Source organism: Sphaerodactylus townsendi, linkage group LG15 (genome assembly GCF_021028975.2).
Source record: "Sphaerodactylus townsendi isolate TG3544 linkage group LG15, MPM_Stown_v2.3, whole genome shotgun sequence".
Taxonomy (NCBI): domain Eukaryota; kingdom Metazoa; phylum Chordata; class Lepidosauria; order Squamata; family Sphaerodactylidae; genus Sphaerodactylus; species Sphaerodactylus townsendi.
Window position 1 is genome coordinate 2,574,356 of NC_059439.1, and position 20,074 is coordinate 2,594,429.

Consider the following 20,074-nt stretch of genomic DNA (forward strand, 5'->3'; position numbering starts at 1 on the left):
CTCCTTCCAATGCTCCTACAACCCAGAGGCCTTCTTCATGGTGCAAATAACCGGGCCAGAAAAAGGGATTTCAGAAGGATGTTGAACTTTTCATTTAGTGAAGCAATAAGAACATAAGAATAAGCCAGCTGGATCAGACCAGAGTCCATCTAGTCCAGCTCTCTGCTACTCGCAGTGGCCCACCAGGTGCCGTTGGGAACTCACATGCAAGATGTGAAAGCAATGGCCTTCTGCTGCTGCTCCTGAGCACCTGGACTGTTAAGGCATTTGCAATCTCCAGATCAAAGAGGATCAAGATTGGTAGCCATAAATCGACTTCTCCATAAATCTGTCCAAGCCCCCTTTAAAGCTATCCAGGTTAGTGGCCATCACCACCTCCTGTGGCAGCATATTCCAAACACCAATCACTGCATTGCGTGAAGAAGTGTTTCCTTTTATTAGTCCTAATTCTTCCCCCCAGCATTTTCAATGGATGCCCCCTGGTTCTAGTATGGTGAGAAAGAGAGAAAAATTTCTCTCTGTCAACATTTTCTACCCCTTCCATAATTTTATAGACTCCAGGGGAAATGGCGCCTCTTGCAAAGTCTAACAGCTGTGGGCAAGTCAGCCAATTACAAGCAGCTGACTCACTCAAGCAGGTCCATGTGCTTCTAGCGTACTCACCGAAAGCAAGGAGATTTTTAGAACCCCATGCAAAAAGACACACTCCACACCTCTGGCGTCAATCCCAAGCTCAACTTCCATTAGAAACCCTGTTTGAAAGCCCTTGTGAATGTCCTGCTCAGATTGGCACGATTTCCCTTGCTTCAGCCCCTCTTGCAGTGAATCCCCACTGCCAGCGAACTCAACATTGTTTTGTCTCAGTTCTCCCCACCCCCCTCAGAACTGCAACATCCTTGTCGCAGTTATGAACTACACTTTTCTGCCAGAACAAGGTCGATACCGCTTCAAAGCTTCGAAGTGGGGAAGCATCGAAATGTCACCTCATCCGTTCAACCAATCACGAGCCGCTTTTGTGGCATGTGCAGAACGGGAGAGTCGTGGTGGGCAGAAAGCACATGTAACTGTAAACTGTAAAAACTGTAAAAAAAAAAAAAAGAACGCTCCCGTTTCCCGCCGTAACACAAGCACCAATCACGATCGAGGAGCGGAACAGGCACCAAGATGATCCTGCCCACTTAGCTCGGTTCCAGGGGGCCAACTCAGTTGCTGTGGGGACGGCCTGGAATCGCCCTCCACTGAAGGGAACCGAGTCGACCTTAGCTCCCTTTGGTAGTGGGGAAAGCCCCTTGGCTGACCTTTTCCCCAAGTCACTGGGGGAACAAGAGGGCAGCTTTTAAAAACTAAATTGATCATTGCCGCATCGCCACAGTGTTACATTCCCCTGAATCCCTGTGATTTTTAAAAAGTAAATCTTTAGCTCTCTTCAATGCACAGACAAAACTTTCCCCTTATAGCTCTGCATAGAAAAAGGGCCAAATACATACTTAAAAAAAAATCCTAGAAGCTGAAAATTCAGAGGAACTAATAATTGGTGCAATGGATCATTATAAAGCTGTAGTGCAATAGCAAGTACTGATTACTTTAAAAAGTCAAACAAAAGCCTTTTTGAATCAGCAGAGAAAAGTGGGGTATAAAAAGCCAACTCTTCTTCGTGGTGTGGCAGCGGGAAATGTAGAGGAACAGACAGTTTGTGCAAAACTCCTGCGTGGGTGCTTCATTGCGAATACTTCTGTGATTGTGGCAAAAGAGACGGGGAAATGGAAAATCCTCTCAGACTGGATGTGCTTGTGGTGTTATTTGGCCTCCATCTGGCCTGCCGTGGACATAAGGGTGGGGAGGGAAACGACGCCATCTGACGCTGTATGGTTCCTGGTTTTATTAATGATATTTAGTTGTTTTATGTTGTGTTTTTAAGCTGTTTTATACTATTGTTGTTCACCGCTCAGAGCCCTTCGGGGATTGGGCGGTATAAGAAGACTAATAAATAGACCGACCGACCGACCGACCGACAGACAGACAGACAGGAGCAGCAGTGGCGTAGGAGGTTAAGAGTTCGTGTATCTAATCTGTAGGAACCGGGTTTGATTCCCCGCTCTGCCGCTTGAGCTGTGGAGGCTTATCTGGGGAATTCAGATTAGCCTGTACACTCCCACACATGCCAGCTGGGTGACCTTGGGCTAGTCACAGCTTCTTGGAGCTCTCTCAGCCCCACCTATCTCACAGGGTGTTTGTTGTGAAGGGGGAAGGGAAAGGAGATTGTAAGCCCGTTTGAGTCTCCTACAGGAGAGAAAGGGGGGATATAAATCCAAACCAGATAGATAGAGGGAGAGAGGGAGAGAGAGAGAGAGAGAGAGAGAGAGAGAGAGAGAGATTTGCTCTTGAGGCTTTTGTACTGGGAAATGGGAATCCACTTAAATCCATCTGTATAGTACAGGGGTCTGCAACCTGCGGCTCTCCAGATGTTCATGGACTACAATTCCCATCAGCCCCTGCCACCATTGGCTGATGGGAATTGTAGTCCGTTAACATCTGGAGAGCCGCAGGTAGGTCAGGTCTCTGTTACGTTGCCTTCACTCACACACCCCTGAACCCAAAAGTCCGTACTGTTGAGTTCCACACGGATATAGTTCTTTCGACCCACGTTCTCCAGAAAAGTGCCTGTCGGGGCAGATGTCTTGAAGAAGAAGCTGATGTCGAGGCTGTAGTTGACCTGGAAAGTGGGGAAGATCAAAGCTGTTCCGTTGGTGAAGGAGACGGTATTCCAGGAGTTGCCTGCAAGCCATAAAAGGGATATTATGGGAAGGGTCCGGTGGAGCACTCCCAGGGGCTCCTGCCCATTTCTGGCAGGGCCACGAGGCCACGTCTTCTCCCCACCCGTCTGCTACTCACGGTCTCCATAGCAACGCAATGGGCCCAGCAGGAACTCGGCTGCTGAACCGGTGCGATTTGTGTCGGTCACCACAACTTGAGTAATTGGGAGGTGGTCTACAAAGTTGAGCAGTCCCTTATCTGTCCGCCTGTAATACAGAGGAGGAAGTTGTGGGAAACTGCCCTTTGTAAGTCGTCAACAACAACAACAACAACCTTTATTTGGCATTTAAAAAATAGGTTCTAGAGCGTTGCCAGACATTTTTGAAATACAAATCAAGAGTACATTCAAAGCACAGACAGGAAAACTGTATATAGCAGTATACATTACTTAGAAAGTTCTGTCACTTGTAAAAGAAATTTTGCTACTTTTTCCAAGAGCATGACATCTGCGTTGTTTAACAGAAGCTCCACAACAGAGCAGTCAGAGTCTCTTTCAGATTTGTTTAGGGCCAGCCTGGGAGAGAAATTCCTAATGCCCACATATCTCAGACAGTCGAGTATAATGTGAGCAAGGGTCTCCACTTGATTTTCACAGTGTGGACAAACCCGATCCTGGAGAGGGATGGATAAGTAACGACCCTTTGTAATGGCCGATGGGAAGGTATTGGATCTGGCCCTTGTGATAATCCATCTCTGTTGGGATTCAGTTAATAATTCAAGATATTTGGCTATGTAAGCCCTTTGTAAGTCTGTGAGGTTCCCCTCCTTCATCATCGTGACCCTACTGAAAGGGAGGGAGAAACCCCACTCACCACATGGCATGATCAGCATCGCAGTTGCAGTAGAAACGGGGGTCCGCGCAGTTCTTGTCCATGCCGCAAGCGCAGCGCCCCAGCCCGGGTGGCGAGCCTCCCCAGTAGTAGTGGCGCTCAGAATTTCGGCCCATCCAGAAGCTCAGGGGCATCCCAGCTGAAGGGCAGCAAGGGAGGCAGGAAATAAATGATGGGGCGCGACAAAGGCGGAGGGGGATAGTTAGACTGCTGCGTGTATTTGTCATTTCTGAGACAGCGTGGCACAAACAGAGAACAGCATTCAGCTCTCACACTGAAGGACAGCTTCAGGCTGTGGTGGCCAAAGACGGCCAGTTTTAAGGCTGGCACAGGCCTGGGGAGACCCAGGCACAACTCCCCCCCCCCTTTCAGCCGTGACGCTCACAGGGTGACCAGGGCAGTCACATACCCTCAGCCTAGCCGGCCTGACATGGTTGTTCTGAGGCTTACATGGAGGAGGAGAAAGGAATCTATACCACGCTGGGGTTCTTAGGATCATTCCGCACACGAGTAAAATAGGTTCGACCCAGTTCCCTGAGAAGGGTACTGACCTAGGTCGAAGCCATTGTTGTTCCCCACTGCAACCAGCTTGATCCCAGCTCGGAGGGCGGAATCATCCTGTGCCTCTTCGCCGCTCCGTTCCGATTGGCTACTGTTCTACAGCCATGTTCCGTCTATCCCCACACACGTTATAAAAAAAACTGCCACAGGAATGGAGGGACGAAGATGGCGTTTTTTGATTGGCCAGCTGTACGCGTGCCCGAAACACTCAGCTGTGATTGGCTGAATGGGGGACTCCTGGCACCAGAGATTCCGCACTTTACTGGAATCGAGCTGAGTTCGAGCGTGGTTCCCTGAAAAAGTAGTAGTTCCCAACTGGAGTCGGAAATTTGCCCTACATGGGGCGAAGCTGGTACAAAACCACATCGATCCCAGTGGTTGTGCGGAGCACTTAGGTCGAACGCAGCTCGAACTTAGGTCGATAACCCAAGTGCGGAATTGACCTTAGAGAAAGGGAAGGAGAAACAGGTTACTAAATAAAGACCGGGACTACGTGGAAAGGGGAGGGAGGTGCCTTCAGAAGCCGCCACAAGAAGCCTGAATGATTTCTAATGTTAAGAAGACAGCTCACCAGTGCTTCCAAACTCCCTCTGCTTTCTCCAACGGGAAAAAAGGAGAAAAAACTATGCAAGTTGTGCATTGAAAATTTCTCCAAGTCACAATTTGGCTGCACGCAACACAACATCTATGTGCTAGCGAGAGAACCCACGGAGCCCACAGGGCGCCCATGCACTTACTCTGGGTGTTGAGCAGGCGGGAGAGGTAACAACTGAACTCTATGCGCTGTTCGCAGTACTCCGAGGCGTTGGCCAGGGCAGACACCTCTCCCCAGGAGGCATTCCAGTAGTCAACTATACCCAGGAAGGGCTTTTCAGGGCTGTAGCCGGTCACTCGAGTGGCCCAGTAGCGATTGTGCCACACTGTGGTCCAGGCCCGATCCTCTGCAAGGCAAGAGGGGCAATTCGTAGCTGAGGTCCCAGCCTACATTCTGCAGAACAGCTTCTGCTTTCTACATTTGGCCCAAAAGCAAGACAACATCTGCATCCTGAGCAGTCAAAAGGGAAGCTGGCACTCATCGGAAGGCCATTCCTTGCTGACCAGCAACAGACTAATGGTCCTGAACTAGATCAGGGGTCTGCAACCTGCGGCTCTCCAGATGTTCATGAACTACAATTCCCATCAGCCGCTTTTCCAGGCCCTGGCAGGGGCTGTTGGGAATTGTAGTTCATGAACATCCAGAGAGCTGCAGGTTGCAGACCTCTGCTCTATATCATAACATCAGTGGATCCTGCCGTTCCCCCTCCCTTTTTTCTTTTAGGGGATTTGATAGTTGGTGCCATCTGTTATGCTGATTAGTATGCTGCGTTTTAATGGGGTGGGGTTTATTTATATAGAGCCAAATTAACTAATATTTAACTGATTTTAGTCTCTGATTTTATTGTGCTCTATCCATGTTTTGTTCACTGCCCTGAGCCCTCCGGGGGAGGGTGGTTATATAAATATAAATATAATAATAATATTAATCATCATCATCATCATCATCATCATCATCATCATCATCATCATCATCATCATCATCATCTGAACTGTTAAATCTGGGCTCTTGTTTAGCCTATTTGATTAATACTGTATTTTACTGGAGTCTCTCTTATATGCCAACAAACGTTTTAAGCTGAATTGAACTGATTGAAATGCAATGTAAAACATCTGTGATTGGGGCTGCTGAGACTAATTTCCAGTTGCAGCAGGCCAGAGGCGTAGCTGAGCCATACTGCACCCGGTGCGCACTCTGTGTTTTCTGCCCCCACCCCCCTCCGCTGCTCCCTGCCCCCCCCCCACACACATTTAGTTCAGCCTGGAAAAGCGGCCTGTTCCCTTCAGGGTGAAAACAGCCTGGTGGGAACTACACTTCCCAGGAGACCTTGGGGCTCCCAAGGTCTCCTGGGAAGTGTAGTTCCCACCTGGCCATTTTCAGCTTGAAGGAAACAGGCCACTTCTCCAGCCTGCACTGTTTCACTAAGGTAAGAGGGTGGCGGGGGGCGACTTTCTGCCCCCCCCGGATCGCACCCAGTGCAACGTGCCCCGCCCGCCCCCTGGTAGCTCTGCCTCTGCAGGCAGATGGAGATGTAGGTGACTGGGTGTTACACCCATACCCCCAACCTTGCATTTCACCTTTCTTGAGCAACCTCAATGGGTCCTCCACAACCAACTAATGCAGGTTTGGAGGGTATCTTAAGACAGGGCAAGAAAACAGTTAAATTGTCCTTTTTGTCTCGCACCCAAATCCAACTCATTCAGTCAGATTAGAATTGAAAAACTGATCCATCTATTACAGGACAGAAAAGTTATTTGGGTTCATCTACATCAGCTCATATGCTTAATTAGTATCCCAATAGTTTCCAAATATACCTTCTTTTCTTGAAATTGAACATCTAGCCCTAGAGTCAGGAAACAGCACTTTAGCAATGGTCTCTAACATTTCTAATCTCTCAGCCAGTTTGACTGTTTTTTAAAAAAAATATGGAGAAATAATCTTAACTGTGTTCTGAAAGTCAAACTAAACTACTGCTTAGAACGACAGCTGCTAAGAGTAGGGAAATTTCCCTCAAAATAATACATTGAAGGTACTTTTTGACAGCATTGAAGCTATGTTATAGTTTGACTCATTTAAACCCAGCTGCAGGAAACTGGCAGTGTTTATGTCCAGCTTGCCTGGATTTAGATCTAGAAGGGGACCAGACGGATAAGCGGAAGGTCACCTTATATCAGAGGTGGGATCCAGCAGGTTCTCACCAGTTCCCGAGAGGGGGTTACTAATTATTTGTGTGTGCCGAGAGAGGGTTACTAATTGGGTCCGCTTTTCCGTTAGAAATTCCGTTAGGTCCAAAAATCATAAAGTCCGGTTGTTTCCTATGTGGCTGGTTAGCGAAGGTAGAAAACGGGATAATTTTCCCTGTTGGGCTGTTTTAAAAACATGTTTTAGAAATACGGTAAAGTTCCTTGTTTAAGAAAAGTATCCTTCTTTTGATTTCTAGAAACAAAATTAAGTATTTGAAAGTATTAAGTATTTGACAGGCAGTCAATTAGAGGAGAAGTAGTTGTTTCTGTTGGCAGTAGACGATAGGACTTGCTATAATGAGTTTAAATTATGGACAGAAAGATACTAGCTGGAAATTAGGAACTTTTTTTTACAGTAAGAGTTTTTTACAGTAACAGAGAAATTATTAATGCCCCGCCCCCGGAATGCCCGGCCACGCCCCCATCTTTCCCCGCCCATCCCCATTGGCGCTACATTACTGTTTGAATCCCACCACCATGGGAACCTGTTACTAAAACTTTTGGATCCCACCACTGCCTTATATCCATGTCAATTGTTAATAAGGATTTTTCAAGGACAAAAATAAAGATGTGCTACATACAGACCAAGCCCGACAAGGAAAGGCTGAGGGTCTTCAGAACGTTTAGTCTGGGAAACAGGAGGTTGAGGAGGGACATAATGGCTGACTTTAAGTGTCCGAAAGGTTATCTCTTAGAGGAAAGAAGGGAGCTCTTCTTGTTGAAAGCAGAGGTTACGACTTGCAACAATGATCGGGTGCAAAGATCCCAGAAGGACTTTAAACTTTTTCCACATGAGAGTAGTTCAGCAGCTGAATCGACTGCCAAGTGGGGTGGCAAGACCTTCTGTTTAGCAGTCTTCAAGTAGTGGCTGGATGAACACATGTGTAGGATTTAGCTTGATTCTTTGTGGAGCAGATCATTGGACTAGATGGCCCCTATGGCCTCTTTCAGCTCTATGGTTGTATGATTCTACCCTTGAGCTGTAAGATTAAACATTGCTAGGAAATGTGAGGATGAAATGGAAGGTGGAAGAATTATAAGAGCATGGAATGGACAGACAGACGGATGGATAGAGCCTCTCTTTCTTCCCTACCTCTAATGTCACAATCACAATAACCTTTATTGGCATAAATACCCCTAATGTCGCAGTAGACAACAAACGGCTTTAGAGGCCCGCTGCCATCTGGGTCGATGGTGTAGTTGCCAGACACTTTGCCGCTGAGTCGATAGGCATCGCACGTTTCCTTGTAAACAGCTGCAAAATGAAGGAAGCAAGAAGTTGACAGGCAGAAACACTTTCCCAGTCCTCCCCCCTTCTTGTGGCTCGAACGTGTCTCACGTTGGTGGCAGGTCTCCCCCTTGTACCCTGTCAAGTCACAAATGCATTGGAAGTCATCCCAGGACTGGATACAGCGGCTGCCATGTTCACACATGTTGGGAGAACACCTGAAAGAAATGGGACAGGGGGAGCAAGTCAGCACTGAAGACAGAGGCTCCTAGTCAACCCTCAAATTATGCCATTCATGCCCTTCCTGACATCGTTTGTTTGGTTTTTTCCTCCGTGCAAATCCCTTGAACAATACCGAGGACAAAGGAAGACGCTGGAGTGGACGGAATGGGAGGTGAAAGAAGTTGGGAGTTTTTTTGACACGTTTGGAATAAACTTATCTATCACGGTATGCAGAAGGTTACAATATACAGAAGATATAAGAAGCACTGGTACAGCCTTGGGATTATACTGGAGTCCATGTTATTGCTAGAGAAGCAAGTTAATGCAGATGCAAAAAAACACTTTCTTCCAACTGAGCCTAGTCCAGTGGTCCAATTGGCCATGCTGGCAGGGGCTGATGGGAATTGTAGTCCATAACATCTGGAGTGCCAAAGGTTTGCCACCACGGGCCTAGTCTGTGAAATGGCCCTTTCCCTGGACATGGCGGATTTACCAACTGGATCCACATGAGAGTAACATCAGTACTAGTCTACTGTAAAGCCCTGTACATGGTTCTCCCCTCAAAATCAACTCCACCTGGTGCAGAATGCTGTGGCTCAGCTATTATCAGTAAGGAGTGGCGTATCTGCCCAGGGACGGGGGGTACCCTTTGTCCCCGGGCACCACTAATCTGGTCACGTGGGGGCGCAAAATCCTGCCCCCACGTGACCAGGAGGACGGCAAGGCAGCAGAAAGTCCTGCAGCCTTGTCGTTTTTGGGTGCCCTTGGCCCCACCCATGTTATTATCGACAGAAGGACCTGGGGAGGGCAGAAGGAACTGCTAGCTGCCGGCTGGGAGCCAGGAGAGAGGGCAAGGCCTGGGGGTGGGGCTTGGGGGTGGGGGCCCCTTGAGGCAGATGTAGTATGAAGCCTTGGGCGTGTCATAGATCTTTCAGAACTCTTCCAGTCCCTGCAGAAGAAGGCAGTGGCAAACCACTTCTGGACGCCTCTTGCCTGGAAAACTGTCAGGACGCGCCATTCTCAGCCTGGCATCTCGCCCGCCCGCATCAGGGCCACAGCTGGCCGAGCCATTATCATTGCTCAAGGCTAAGGAGATCTCCCTCGTTTGCCATGTAACTAGTCAATAGAGCTTAACTGTTCTCTCTTATCTGCCTTCCTCCGAAAGAGGGAACTGCTTGTCCCAAAACAATGCTTCTGTTCACACCATTCTTTATTATGCTGATATTATGGGAATGCGAGGGGGGGGGGGACTATGGGATGTGCCATGTTGTAACTTACAGGCATATATCAAGGGTCAGAGAGCCAAACTTCAGTTTCGGCTACCTGAACCTTGGGCTGACACAATTCCAATAAAGCTCTTGAAACGTTCCTGAGTCTTTGCTTGCTGACTGGAGTACCAGACCCTTACAAGAACAGAGTCGCCATAAGTCAGCTGGGACTTGATAGCACTTTAGACACACAGATGGGGAATGCTTATTATTCCCATCCTCCATGCCAAGCAAAAGGGGAAGGTACACAACCAAAGTGAAAAGAAGAAAACCTGTACCAACCAGGCTACAATAAGTACTTTAAAAATTGTGTCTCCCACTGGAGTAGCAATTTACTTATAAGTAACCAAAATAATTTTACAACACAATAACAAGATGTTTTGGAACAATTATTACACCTCTCCCACTGGAGTAATGAAAAAAACTTTTTGTATACGGTTTAGAACGGCACAGCAGTATAATCTGAACACAAAGATAACAGCTAGCCAGATTCTAGATAAGTAACTAGCCTCGTACTACTTCAAGGCAGTAACCGGCAGGTCGAGGTTTTTTCAAAAGTACAACAGTGCTTATAATCAAGGAGGACAGCACTCTGCAATTAGTTTTTTCTTATGCTTCTCGAAACATCCTGCACTCACTCCAACGGTTGCCCTCCTGTTACTGAGTTTAAGGTAAGATACTGTCTATCACAGTGATGGCGAACCTTTTCGAGACCGAGTGCCCAAATTGCAACCCAAAACCCACTTATTTATCGCAAAGGGCCAACACGGCAATTTAACCTGAATACTGAGGTTTTAGTTTAGAAAAAATGGTTGGCTTCGGTATGCTATGCGTTACTTGGGAGTAAGCTTTGCGGTAACGGTGGCTTTGCTTTGAAGCAAACCGCGGTAACTCTTCCAACAGGTGAATCACGACCCTAGGAGGGTTTACTCAGAAGCAAGCCCCATTGCCAGCAACTGAGCTTACTCCCAGGTAAAGGATTGCGCTTTAGTTCTTCGCATGAAAATCAGTGAGGTTTAACAGCGTTTAACAGGATTACCTACACTGCTTCCCCAAAACTAGGTCTTAGGTTTAATGCTAATAATCGAGCCCAGCGGCCCAGGCCAGTCTAGATGGGGGGGGGCTCTGTTTGCGCTTGTCCATAGAGAGGCTCTGAGTGCCACCTCTGGCACCCGTGCCATAGGTTCGCCACCCCTGGTCTATCACATATAAAGCCTTTTCATGGCCTTGGACTCCCAAATCTGCAAGAATGTCTCTCTCCCCCGATGCTCCACCATCTCAGCTTTGTTCAACTCAGCAGGAGCTTCTGCCATTGTCATTGCAAATGGGCTACACCAACCGCTGCCCACACACATGCCACTTTTGCGTGGAACTGCCTGCCTGCAGAGGTCAGGAGGCTCTCCCTCTCTTGACCTTTGGCAAACTACACAAAACTGAGGAATCTTCTATGCAGGCAATAGGGTTGCGCTGTATGAACATGATTCACAAAGTTACTTTTAGGGCTATGTTATAAAACAGAGATATAAAATGATGCAGAACGATGGTCTATATAGCTTGCTTTAAGCAGGATCCTATTATGTAATGTTGACATCATCACATGTGTCATGCTATCACTTCTGCTTTACTTCACTTCTGTTTTTAGATTTCTGTTTGGTTCTACAGCCCTAATTCTGTCATTTTCCAGTATTGCAAGGACAAGTCTGTGATTTGACCAAGACTGAAAGCAAGCATCATGTCATTCTCAAAAGCCTGCTGGACAAAGAAACCACCCAGCCTATTCCGTAGCCCTGGAAGGCCTTGGGTGATTCATTTTTGTTTAATCTTGTATGGGTGTTATATGGCATCAGGGCCCATGCTTACATGGCAGGACAAACGAATGTGTTTGTAACCGCAGATGGGGCCTTGGACCAGACAGTTCTGCAGAGGGCTCCTCACCAGTAAGGATTCCCACAACTGTGCTATATCCCGAAGGACAACGAATGTCCAGCCCTCGGTCCATGGCAGAAAAAGATGCATTTCTTACATAAGAACATAAGAACAAGCCTGCTGGATCAGACCAGAGTCCATCTAGTCCAGCTCTCTGCTACTCGCAGTGGCCCACCAGGTGCCTTGGGGAGCTCACATGCAGGAGGTGAAAGCAATGGCCTTCTGCTGCTGCTGCTGCTCCTGAGCACCTGGACTGTTAAGGCATTTGCAATCTCAGATCAAAGAGGATCAAGATTGGGAGCCAGAGATTGACTTCTCCTCCATAAATCTGTCCAAGCCCCTTTTAAAGCTATCCAGGTGAGGGGCCATCACCACCTCCTGTGACAGCATATTCCAAACACCAATCACACGTTGCGTCAAGAAGTATTTCCTTTTATTAGTCCTAATTCTTCCCCCCCAGCATTTTCAATGGATGCCCCCTGGTTCTAGTATTGTGAGAAAGAGAGAAACATGTCTCTCTGTCAACATTTTCTACCCCATGCATAATTTTATAGACTTCAATCCTATCCCCCCTGAGACGTCTCCTCTCCAAACTAAAGAGTCCCAGACGCTGCAGCCTCTCCTCATAGGGAAGGTGCTCCAGTCCCTCAATCATTAACTCCAGTCCCTTACCATTAACTGATTGCTTGAATCTCACCACCTTCTATCAGAGGGGACTGGTTCCCCTTTCAGCATGGCAGGCATAGGTGGAAGCGGGGGTAGGAATACACAAGATTTCCCCTCCCCAGTTAGTTTTATTATTTTTCCTGTGTTCTTGTCCTGGTGGCATTCCTGGGATTTTGGTGGAAATTAGCCCTGCTTATAGGAGCCCCGTGGCACAGAGCGGCAAAGCGGCAGTGCTACAGTCAAAGATCTGCTCATGACCTGCATTTGATCCCGACAGAAGTCAGTTTCAGGAAACCAGCTCAAGGTTGACATGGCCTTCCATCCTTCTGAGGTTGGTAAAACGAGTACCCAGCTTGCTGGGGAAGGCAATGGCAAACAGCCATGATGTGAGGTCACCCCGTGAGTCGTCAGTATTGACCCGGGGACTACTTTTACCTTTTACTTAGTCCTGTTCGGAAGACTGGGGCAGCCTCCCACAGAGTCAGTGCTTGGGTAGCCTGACCTGACTGGATGGGAAAGAGAACAGTCGTGCCCCTGCTTCCCAGGAATACAGAAACACACCGTAAGAGAAGTCCTTCTTCTCCTCTGTGTTTACCAGGGTACATTGTCCCCCAGTTGGCCTTCAGAATGGTGTTCCCAGCATTCCCAGTGTCTCTCATCAAGGCACCAACCAGATTGAAATCCGCATAATTACAGAGAGGGCATCAGATCATGCCTTGGCCTCCTTCAGTAGTGGAGCTTCAAACTGGGCCATCTGGGTAGGACCCTGGATTCTGACCCCCACCCCTCCCCCAACAATTCCAGCCACAGCTCTGCCAAGCAAGAACTCTGTTTCCAGCAAGCGTACCTATCTGTGATGCCACACACGTTGAAGTACACCTCAAAGTACTTGCCCTGGCGATGCTGGCGGACCATATCTAACTCAATGAGCTTCGAGTCCACATTGACCATCTGCATGCACCCGTGGAAAGCAGTTTGGTTGGAGAGGCAGCCGGTCCGTGAAGCTGGCTTGGGACAGCCTGGAACACACGAGGCCACAGCCCAGTCAGTGTTTGAGCCACAGAGGAAATGCAGTGCTAACCACTCCAAAACAGACGGGGAAATAGAGCCCTGTGCAAAATCTGAGTTCCCCGCCCCCCATGTTTGGTTTTTTTGTATTTTTTAGTGTTTTTTCAGTTTTTGGCCTGCAGGGGGTGCAGTTTTTAGGCTAGCAGCACCAAAATTTCAGGGATTTTTTGGGCGACTCTCCTGAATGATACCACCCAGGTTTGGTGATGTTTGGTTCAGAGGGTCCAAGGTTATGGGCTCCCAAAGGGGGTGTCCAATCCCTCATTGTTTCCAATGGGAGCTAATAGGAGATCAGGGTACATATTTGAGGGTCCATAACTTTGGACCCCCTGAACCAAACTTCACCAAACCTAGGAGGTATCATCAGGAGAGTGTCCTAAAGATACCCTGAAAGTTTGGTGCTGCTAGCTTAACCATTGCACCCCTGACAGCAGGCACCCTGCTCCCAAATTTTCCCAGATTCTCCTTTTTAATCCACCCCCTTTGGCATGTATTTAAAGGGAGAATCTGAGGTTCTCAGTTTAAACATTCAAAGTGATGCTGTTTCAGGGTGGGGGATAATCCACCCCAAAACAGCATCACTTTCAATGTTGTATTAACTGGGGACCCCAGATTCTCCCTTTAAGGTGGATTTTAAAGGAGAATCTGGGCTCCCTATCTTAAACACCATTGAAAGTGATGCTGTTTGGTGTCTCATGGAATCGTTAACCAGATTCTGACCCCCTCTCCCCCAACAATTCCAGCCATGGGCTCCATTTTCCCTAGCTACGCCTCTGCAGAGTTCTCTCCACAGAACGGCACTCACCTCCAAAGAAGTAGAGCTTCCCTGTGCGCAGCTGAATGTTTCGGTCGACACGGAAGCTGGCATCGTTCTGGTCGTCGATGGTGATGACAGCGGAGGTTTCACGCACCACCAAGGATACCGAATGCCAGAAGCCATCGTTGAGACGATACCCTGGGGGGCAGGGGGGGGGAGAAGATATTCAGCACACTTGGGAAGATTATTAACAACCATCTCCTTCTTACTTTCCACCGCACCTCCAGTGGGATCTTTGCTCTGTGAAGCAACTTAGGTGGATCCTACCCCCACCTCACCATTCCACTGACCAACGTTCATTTATTTATTTAAATATTTATACCCCACCTTTCCTTTTGGCTCAAGTTCAAGCCTTCCTCCAACTTAAGTAACTCTTCCAATAGAGAAAGGCTGCCTAAGCTGGAGGAAGGCCGATTTCAGTAATGGTTTTTCAGGGGGCCTCACGTGATGTTCTGGAACACCACAGACTAGAGCAGGGGTGGGCAATTATTTTTTCCATGGGGCCGCATAAGAAACAGAAAATATTGTGGAGGGCCGGGCCAAAAGGCTGAACTCAATTCTGCATAATAGGGGCTGATAAGTGACAGACAGGTGCACAGATCAATCCTTTGGAGATCGAGTGGCAACAGTTCTGCATACAACACTACTTGGCACAAAGAATCACAGGCTTAACCTACCTGCATAGTTGTCCCCTGTGACAATCAAGCAAGTGGGGAGACTTAAGTCCCTTGACCTACTTTTTTCATCGACTGCTGCTTTTGAAAGTCCAGACCTGGGCATTATACGGCCCGCGGGCCACATCCGGCCCACCAATGACCCTGACTGACCCCCCTGCCTTGTTGGGGGGGCAAGGCACTTTTGAAAGCCCTGCAGAAGCAGGCAGCCAAGGCAACCGGCTTCTGCTGGGCTTTCAAAGGCGCTTTGCTCCCCAGCAAGGCAGGGGGGCGAGGCGCTTTTGAAAGCCCCGCAGAAGCAGGCAGCCAAGGCAACCGGCTTCTGCGGGGCCTTCAAAGGCGCCTTGCTCCCCAGCAAGGCAGGGGGGTCAGTCAGGGTCATCGGCGGCCCGGATGTGGCCCGCGGGCCGTATAATGCCCAGGTCTGGACTAGAGTCTAGGATAGGACAGGGAACCAGTTGGAGAACTATGCCCAAAGATAACTGTCAGCAGCATTTCATTTGATTGGAGGGAGGTGTCCAGTGGGGAACCACAGGTGTTGGTTCCAGGTCCAGGACTGGTGCAGCAACATCAGCACACTCAACTGTTTTATGGTTCAGTGGTCATAAGACCTCCTCGACATGCAGAAGGCCTCAGATCCAATCCCCAGCACCTTCAGTAACAAGGACTATGTGAAAGTCCTCTTCTAGAAACCCTGGAGACCAGGTTCCAGTCAGAGGAGATGCCAAATAGTCCAACTTGGCTTCATGTGCAGAGGCAAAGAGCCTCTGTGGCGTAGTGGCTAAGAGCAGCAGTGGCGTAGTGGCTAAGAACAGGTGCACTCTGATCTGGAGGAACCAGGTCTGATTCCCAGCTCTGCCGCTTGAGTTGTGGAGGCTTATCTGAGGAATTCCGATTAGCCTGGGCACTCCCACACATGCCAGCTGGGTGACCTTGGGCTAGTCACAGCTTCTCGGAGCTCTCTCAGCCCCACCCACCTCACAGAGTGTTTGTTGTGAAGGGGGAAGGGCAAGGAGATTGTCAGCCCCTTTGAGTCTCCTGCAGGAGAGAAAGGGGGGATATAAATCCAAACTCTTCTTCTTCAAAGCGACAAGGGGGCCAGGGGGTGCGCATTGCACTGGGTGTGCACCTGGGGAAGGGGGCGCAAAAAAATTAGGTTTGTGTTTTTTGTATTTTTAGTTTTTTCAGCTTTTGGCCTGCAGGGGGCGCGTTTTTTAGGCTAGCAGCACCACAATTTCAGGGTATCTTTAGGTGACTCTCCTGATGATACCAGCCAGGTTTGGTGAGGTTTGGTTCATGGGGTCCAAAGTTATGGACTACCAAAGGGGGTTTCCATCCCCCATTGTTTCCAATGTGAACTAATAGGAGATGGGGACTACACCTTTGAGGGTCCATAAGTTTGGACCCCATGAACCAAACTTTACCAAACCTGGGTGATATCATCAGGAGACTCTCCTAAAGATACGCTGACATTTTGGTGCTGCTAGCCTAAAAACTGTGCCCCCTGCAGGCCAAAAACTGAAAAAACACTAAAAATATACAAAAACCACAAACGAACATGGGGGAAGGGGGGGAGCAAGACTCAGATTTTGCACCAGGCTCCATTTTCCCTAGCTACACCTCTGTTCATGTGTCTAAGTGGCCCCACAGATTCCAAAAATCCTGCAACTCACTTTGTGTGAGCCTGAGGTGCCCACCTCCTCTCCCAACAAACCGGTACCCAACTCTGGGAAGACCCGCCACACCCTTCTGGGCTCCCTTGACATCTTCCCTTCCGCATACCTGCTGCAAACTCCAGCTTCTTGGCTTTAGTTTCGGATTTGGGCTGAGCAATGGTGACATTCACTTGACCGTCGCTTAGCACCATCTCCAGCCAGCCCAAGCCATCTGTGAAGGGCGTGTAAAGCAGCAGCCCCACAACGTCCCAGGTGCGGAACCCGAAGCTAACGACTAGGGAGTTACGCCGGGGATAGCCTTCCACCTGCAGGAAATTGTTGACCCCGGCAAAGGTGAAGGGGAACAAGAAGTTATCGCGACAAAAATTGCCTACATGGCCCTGCAGAGAAGAAAGAGAAAGAAAGGTGATTGAAGTCTATACAATTATGCATGGGGTAGAAAATGTTGACAGAGAGACATTTTTCTCTCTTTCTCACAATACTAGAACCAGGGGGCATTCGTTGAAAATGCCGGGGGGAAGAATTAGGACTAATAAAAGGAAACACTTCTTCACGCAACGTGTGGTTGGTGTTTGGAATATGCTGCCACAGGAGGTGGTGATGGCCACTCACCTGGATAGCTTTAAAAGGGGCTTGGATAGATTTATGGAGGAGAAGTCGATCTTTGGCTACCAATCTTGATCCTCGTTGATCTGAGATTGCAAATGCCTCAGCATACCAGATGCTTGGGAGCAGCAGCAGCAGAAGGCCATTGCTTTCACCTCCTGCATGTGAGCTCCCAAAGGCACCTGGTGGGCCACTGCGAGTAGCAGAGAGCTGGACTAGATGGACTCTGGTCTGATCCAGCTGGCTTGTTCCTATGTTCCTATGTAAAGGGCATGTGGATTTTCAGTCACAGCAAGCCTGGCTGACTGCATTTGGTGCCCAACCACTCTGTTACGCTATGAAAATGCGGCATTTATTTTCCTACGTGATCTTTACAGCTAGATTTTCCGAATCTCTGTGTTTGTTTGTTTTTTGAAAGGCCGGCTTTTAGCCAGCGTTGCGGCTCTGATCACAAATGTGGCTGTAGCTAAGTAATGCTTGGCGGGCCCTAAGAAGCAGGCAGGGTGGGAGGCGGGGGGGGGGTGGGCAAACGCAAGGGGGCTCCAGATCCTTGATTCGCCTGGTTGTCCCCGACTTATAGCAGCATGAGAATCTGCAAAATAAGCCACGTGCCAGTTCTTCCAGTCATAAGAGGTGGTCTTTGGGTGATTTCGCCTGCTGCTTTTCTCTCCACAACTCTACCACACTATAACCCACAACTTCATCTTCTGCTCCCTTGAACAGCAGAAAAGTCCCAGCAGCCTCTGCTTCCTTTATAGCTGAAGGCCTCGGCCGCCACCGCAATGAAAATGTCTACTCTGTAATGCCCAAGAGGAGAAAAGGGGCAGCAGCAGTGGTGGGATCCAAAAATTTTAGTAACAGGTTCCCATGGTGGTGGGATTCAAACTGTGGCGTAGCGCCAATGGGGCTGGGCGGGGGAACGACGGGGGCGTGGCCGGGCGTTCGTGGGCGGGGCTGTGGCAAGGACGCAGCCGCTGTGCCAGTCCTTGGGCGGGAAACGAATACACGCAGGCGCAGGCTGCCACGCACGCCGGCGCACCTCCTGCTAGACTGCTTCAAGTTCTGCGCGCTACTGCTGAGAGGAGGGGCGTAACTAAGGCCAAAATCACGGGGCAAAATCCCCAATGAGTAGCCCCCTCTCGGCACACACAAATAATCAGTAACCTACTCTCGGGAACCTGTGAGAACCCGCTGGATCCCACCTCTGTGCTTGTCCCCAGACTGAGTCCTGACTCCCCTTGCGTGACTCCTGTCACCCGGTGCCGATTGGGCGTGGGGCTCTGCAGCACACCTCGTGGGGCAGCCCCTCCTGACCTCACCACTGCCCCCTGCCCCAACACAACCTCGTGCCACATTCGCCCTAACCTCAACCCGGATGCTCGGCCTGTGGCGTAGCGCCAAGTGGGTCACGTAGATCAAGTTGTAGACGATGTTTTCCATGCAGCCGCGGAAGTTGGGCCGATAGGCCAGGCGCTGCTTCATATGGTTAATGACCCCTCCAAAGAAGACCTGCAAGAGACGCCGGAGGAAGAGGCGGTGCTTCAGTCCCCTGGGGGCCAGGTGGGGGCAGGCATAGCTGGGGCCTAGCACGGGCCTCCCTCTCCTCAGAGACCAGAGGGGTCCAAGACTCCCAGCCTGGGAGGGGTGATTGGCAGTTCTGGCCAATGGAATGGAAGGGACAAGCAACATTGCGGGTGACTCCGTTCCAACCCCCTTGCTCCTGGGCCTCACGGAGACCACCCCTGCCCGTACAGGAGAGAGTGGGAGGCAAGGGCTGCTAGTCTTTTGGGGGGGCCCTCCCACCCAGCCCCCAGCACAACCTCAGTGTCCAGGTCCAGCTGCTCAAACGCCCCATTGAGACGGAACCGCACAACTTCCCCGTCCAGGCTGAAGTTGACAAATTGCCTGTAGCGGTCAAGGCGAAACTGGTGCCAGTGCTGGTCATCTAGGAGGCTTCCCAGGGTCATTGTCGTCTCCCCTCCGCTGGTGTTGAGAAGGCTGTTGCCTGCGGGAGGGAGACACGGGAGGCAGTGTGAACAGGGCTCCTTCCGCACACGCAGAATAATGCACTTTCAAACTGCTTTCAGTGCTCTTTGAAGCTGTGCAGAATAGCAAAATCCACTTGCAAACAGTTGTGAAAGTGGTTTGAAAATGCATTATTTTGCGTGTGCAGAAGGGGCCCAGGACAGCCAAAGTCAGTCATGGCTGAGAGGTCTCTGAGAGGTCTCTCGAAGACATTACTTCCTGCTGGTTGTGGTGGGCTTTCGAGGCCGTGTGGCCGTGGTCTGGTAGATCTTGTTCCTAACGTTTTGCCTGCATCTGTGGCTGGCATCTTCAGAGGTGTATCACAGAGGGAAGTCTCAATACAACAATCTTTTTTAGGCATATTAAAATAGGCTCCAGAGCGTTACAGACATTTCTGAAGTACAAATCAAAAGTACATTCAAAACACAGACAGATAAACTGTATCTAGCATTGGACATTACTTAGAAAGTTCTGTCACTTGTAAAAGAGGGAAGTCTGTTGCAGCATGTGCAGGCGAAATGTTAGGAAGAAGATCTACCAGACCACGGCCACTCAGCCCGGAAAACCCACCACAACCAGTTGAATCCGGCCATGAAAGCCTTCGACATTACTTCCTGCCCTTCTCTCTGGTCACTCACTGGCCCATGTAACTCTGCACAGGCAAGAAAGGCTCTGTTATCAGCTAAGTGTGGAGATTCACAGGTCTGGAAAACAAAAGGAGGACCCAAAGGCAACAGAAGCCAATTCCAGAGGTGCAGCCAGATGAATGGCTATTCCTCTCTCTCAGAAAGAATGCTTCAGATAAACTAAGGGTGATGCAGGAGCAACAGTCAGATATAAAAATGTGCATTTAAA

The 20,074-nt window shown here is 49.3% G+C and overlaps 1 protein-coding gene across 1 annotated transcript in view; it reads right to left on the bottom strand.

Moving 5' to 3' along the window:
* The window catches only part of CNTNAP1 (contactin associated protein 1), a 57,972-nt gene that overhangs the window by 13,397 nt on the left and 24,501 nt on the right, over positions 1-20,074 (bottom strand). The window contains exons 6-16 of the mRNA XM_048517592.1: positions 19,015-19,199; positions 18,560-18,703; positions 16,695-16,968; positions 14,227-14,376; positions 13,201-13,372; positions 8,383-8,489; positions 8,179-8,298; positions 4,943-5,146; positions 3,627-3,783; positions 2,893-3,020; positions 2,608-2,775 (exon numbers count right to left, since the gene is read on the bottom strand). Of these exons, the coding sequence (XP_048373549.1) occupies positions 2,608-2,775; positions 2,893-3,020; positions 3,627-3,783; positions 4,943-5,146; positions 8,179-8,298; positions 8,383-8,489; positions 13,201-13,372; positions 14,227-14,376; positions 16,695-16,968; positions 18,560-18,703; positions 19,015-19,199 (1,809 nt within the window). The remainder of the gene's footprint in view (positions 1-2,607; positions 2,776-2,892; positions 3,021-3,626; positions 3,784-4,942; positions 5,147-8,178; positions 8,299-8,382; positions 8,490-13,200; positions 13,373-14,226; positions 14,377-16,694; positions 16,969-18,559; positions 18,704-19,014; positions 19,200-20,074) is intronic.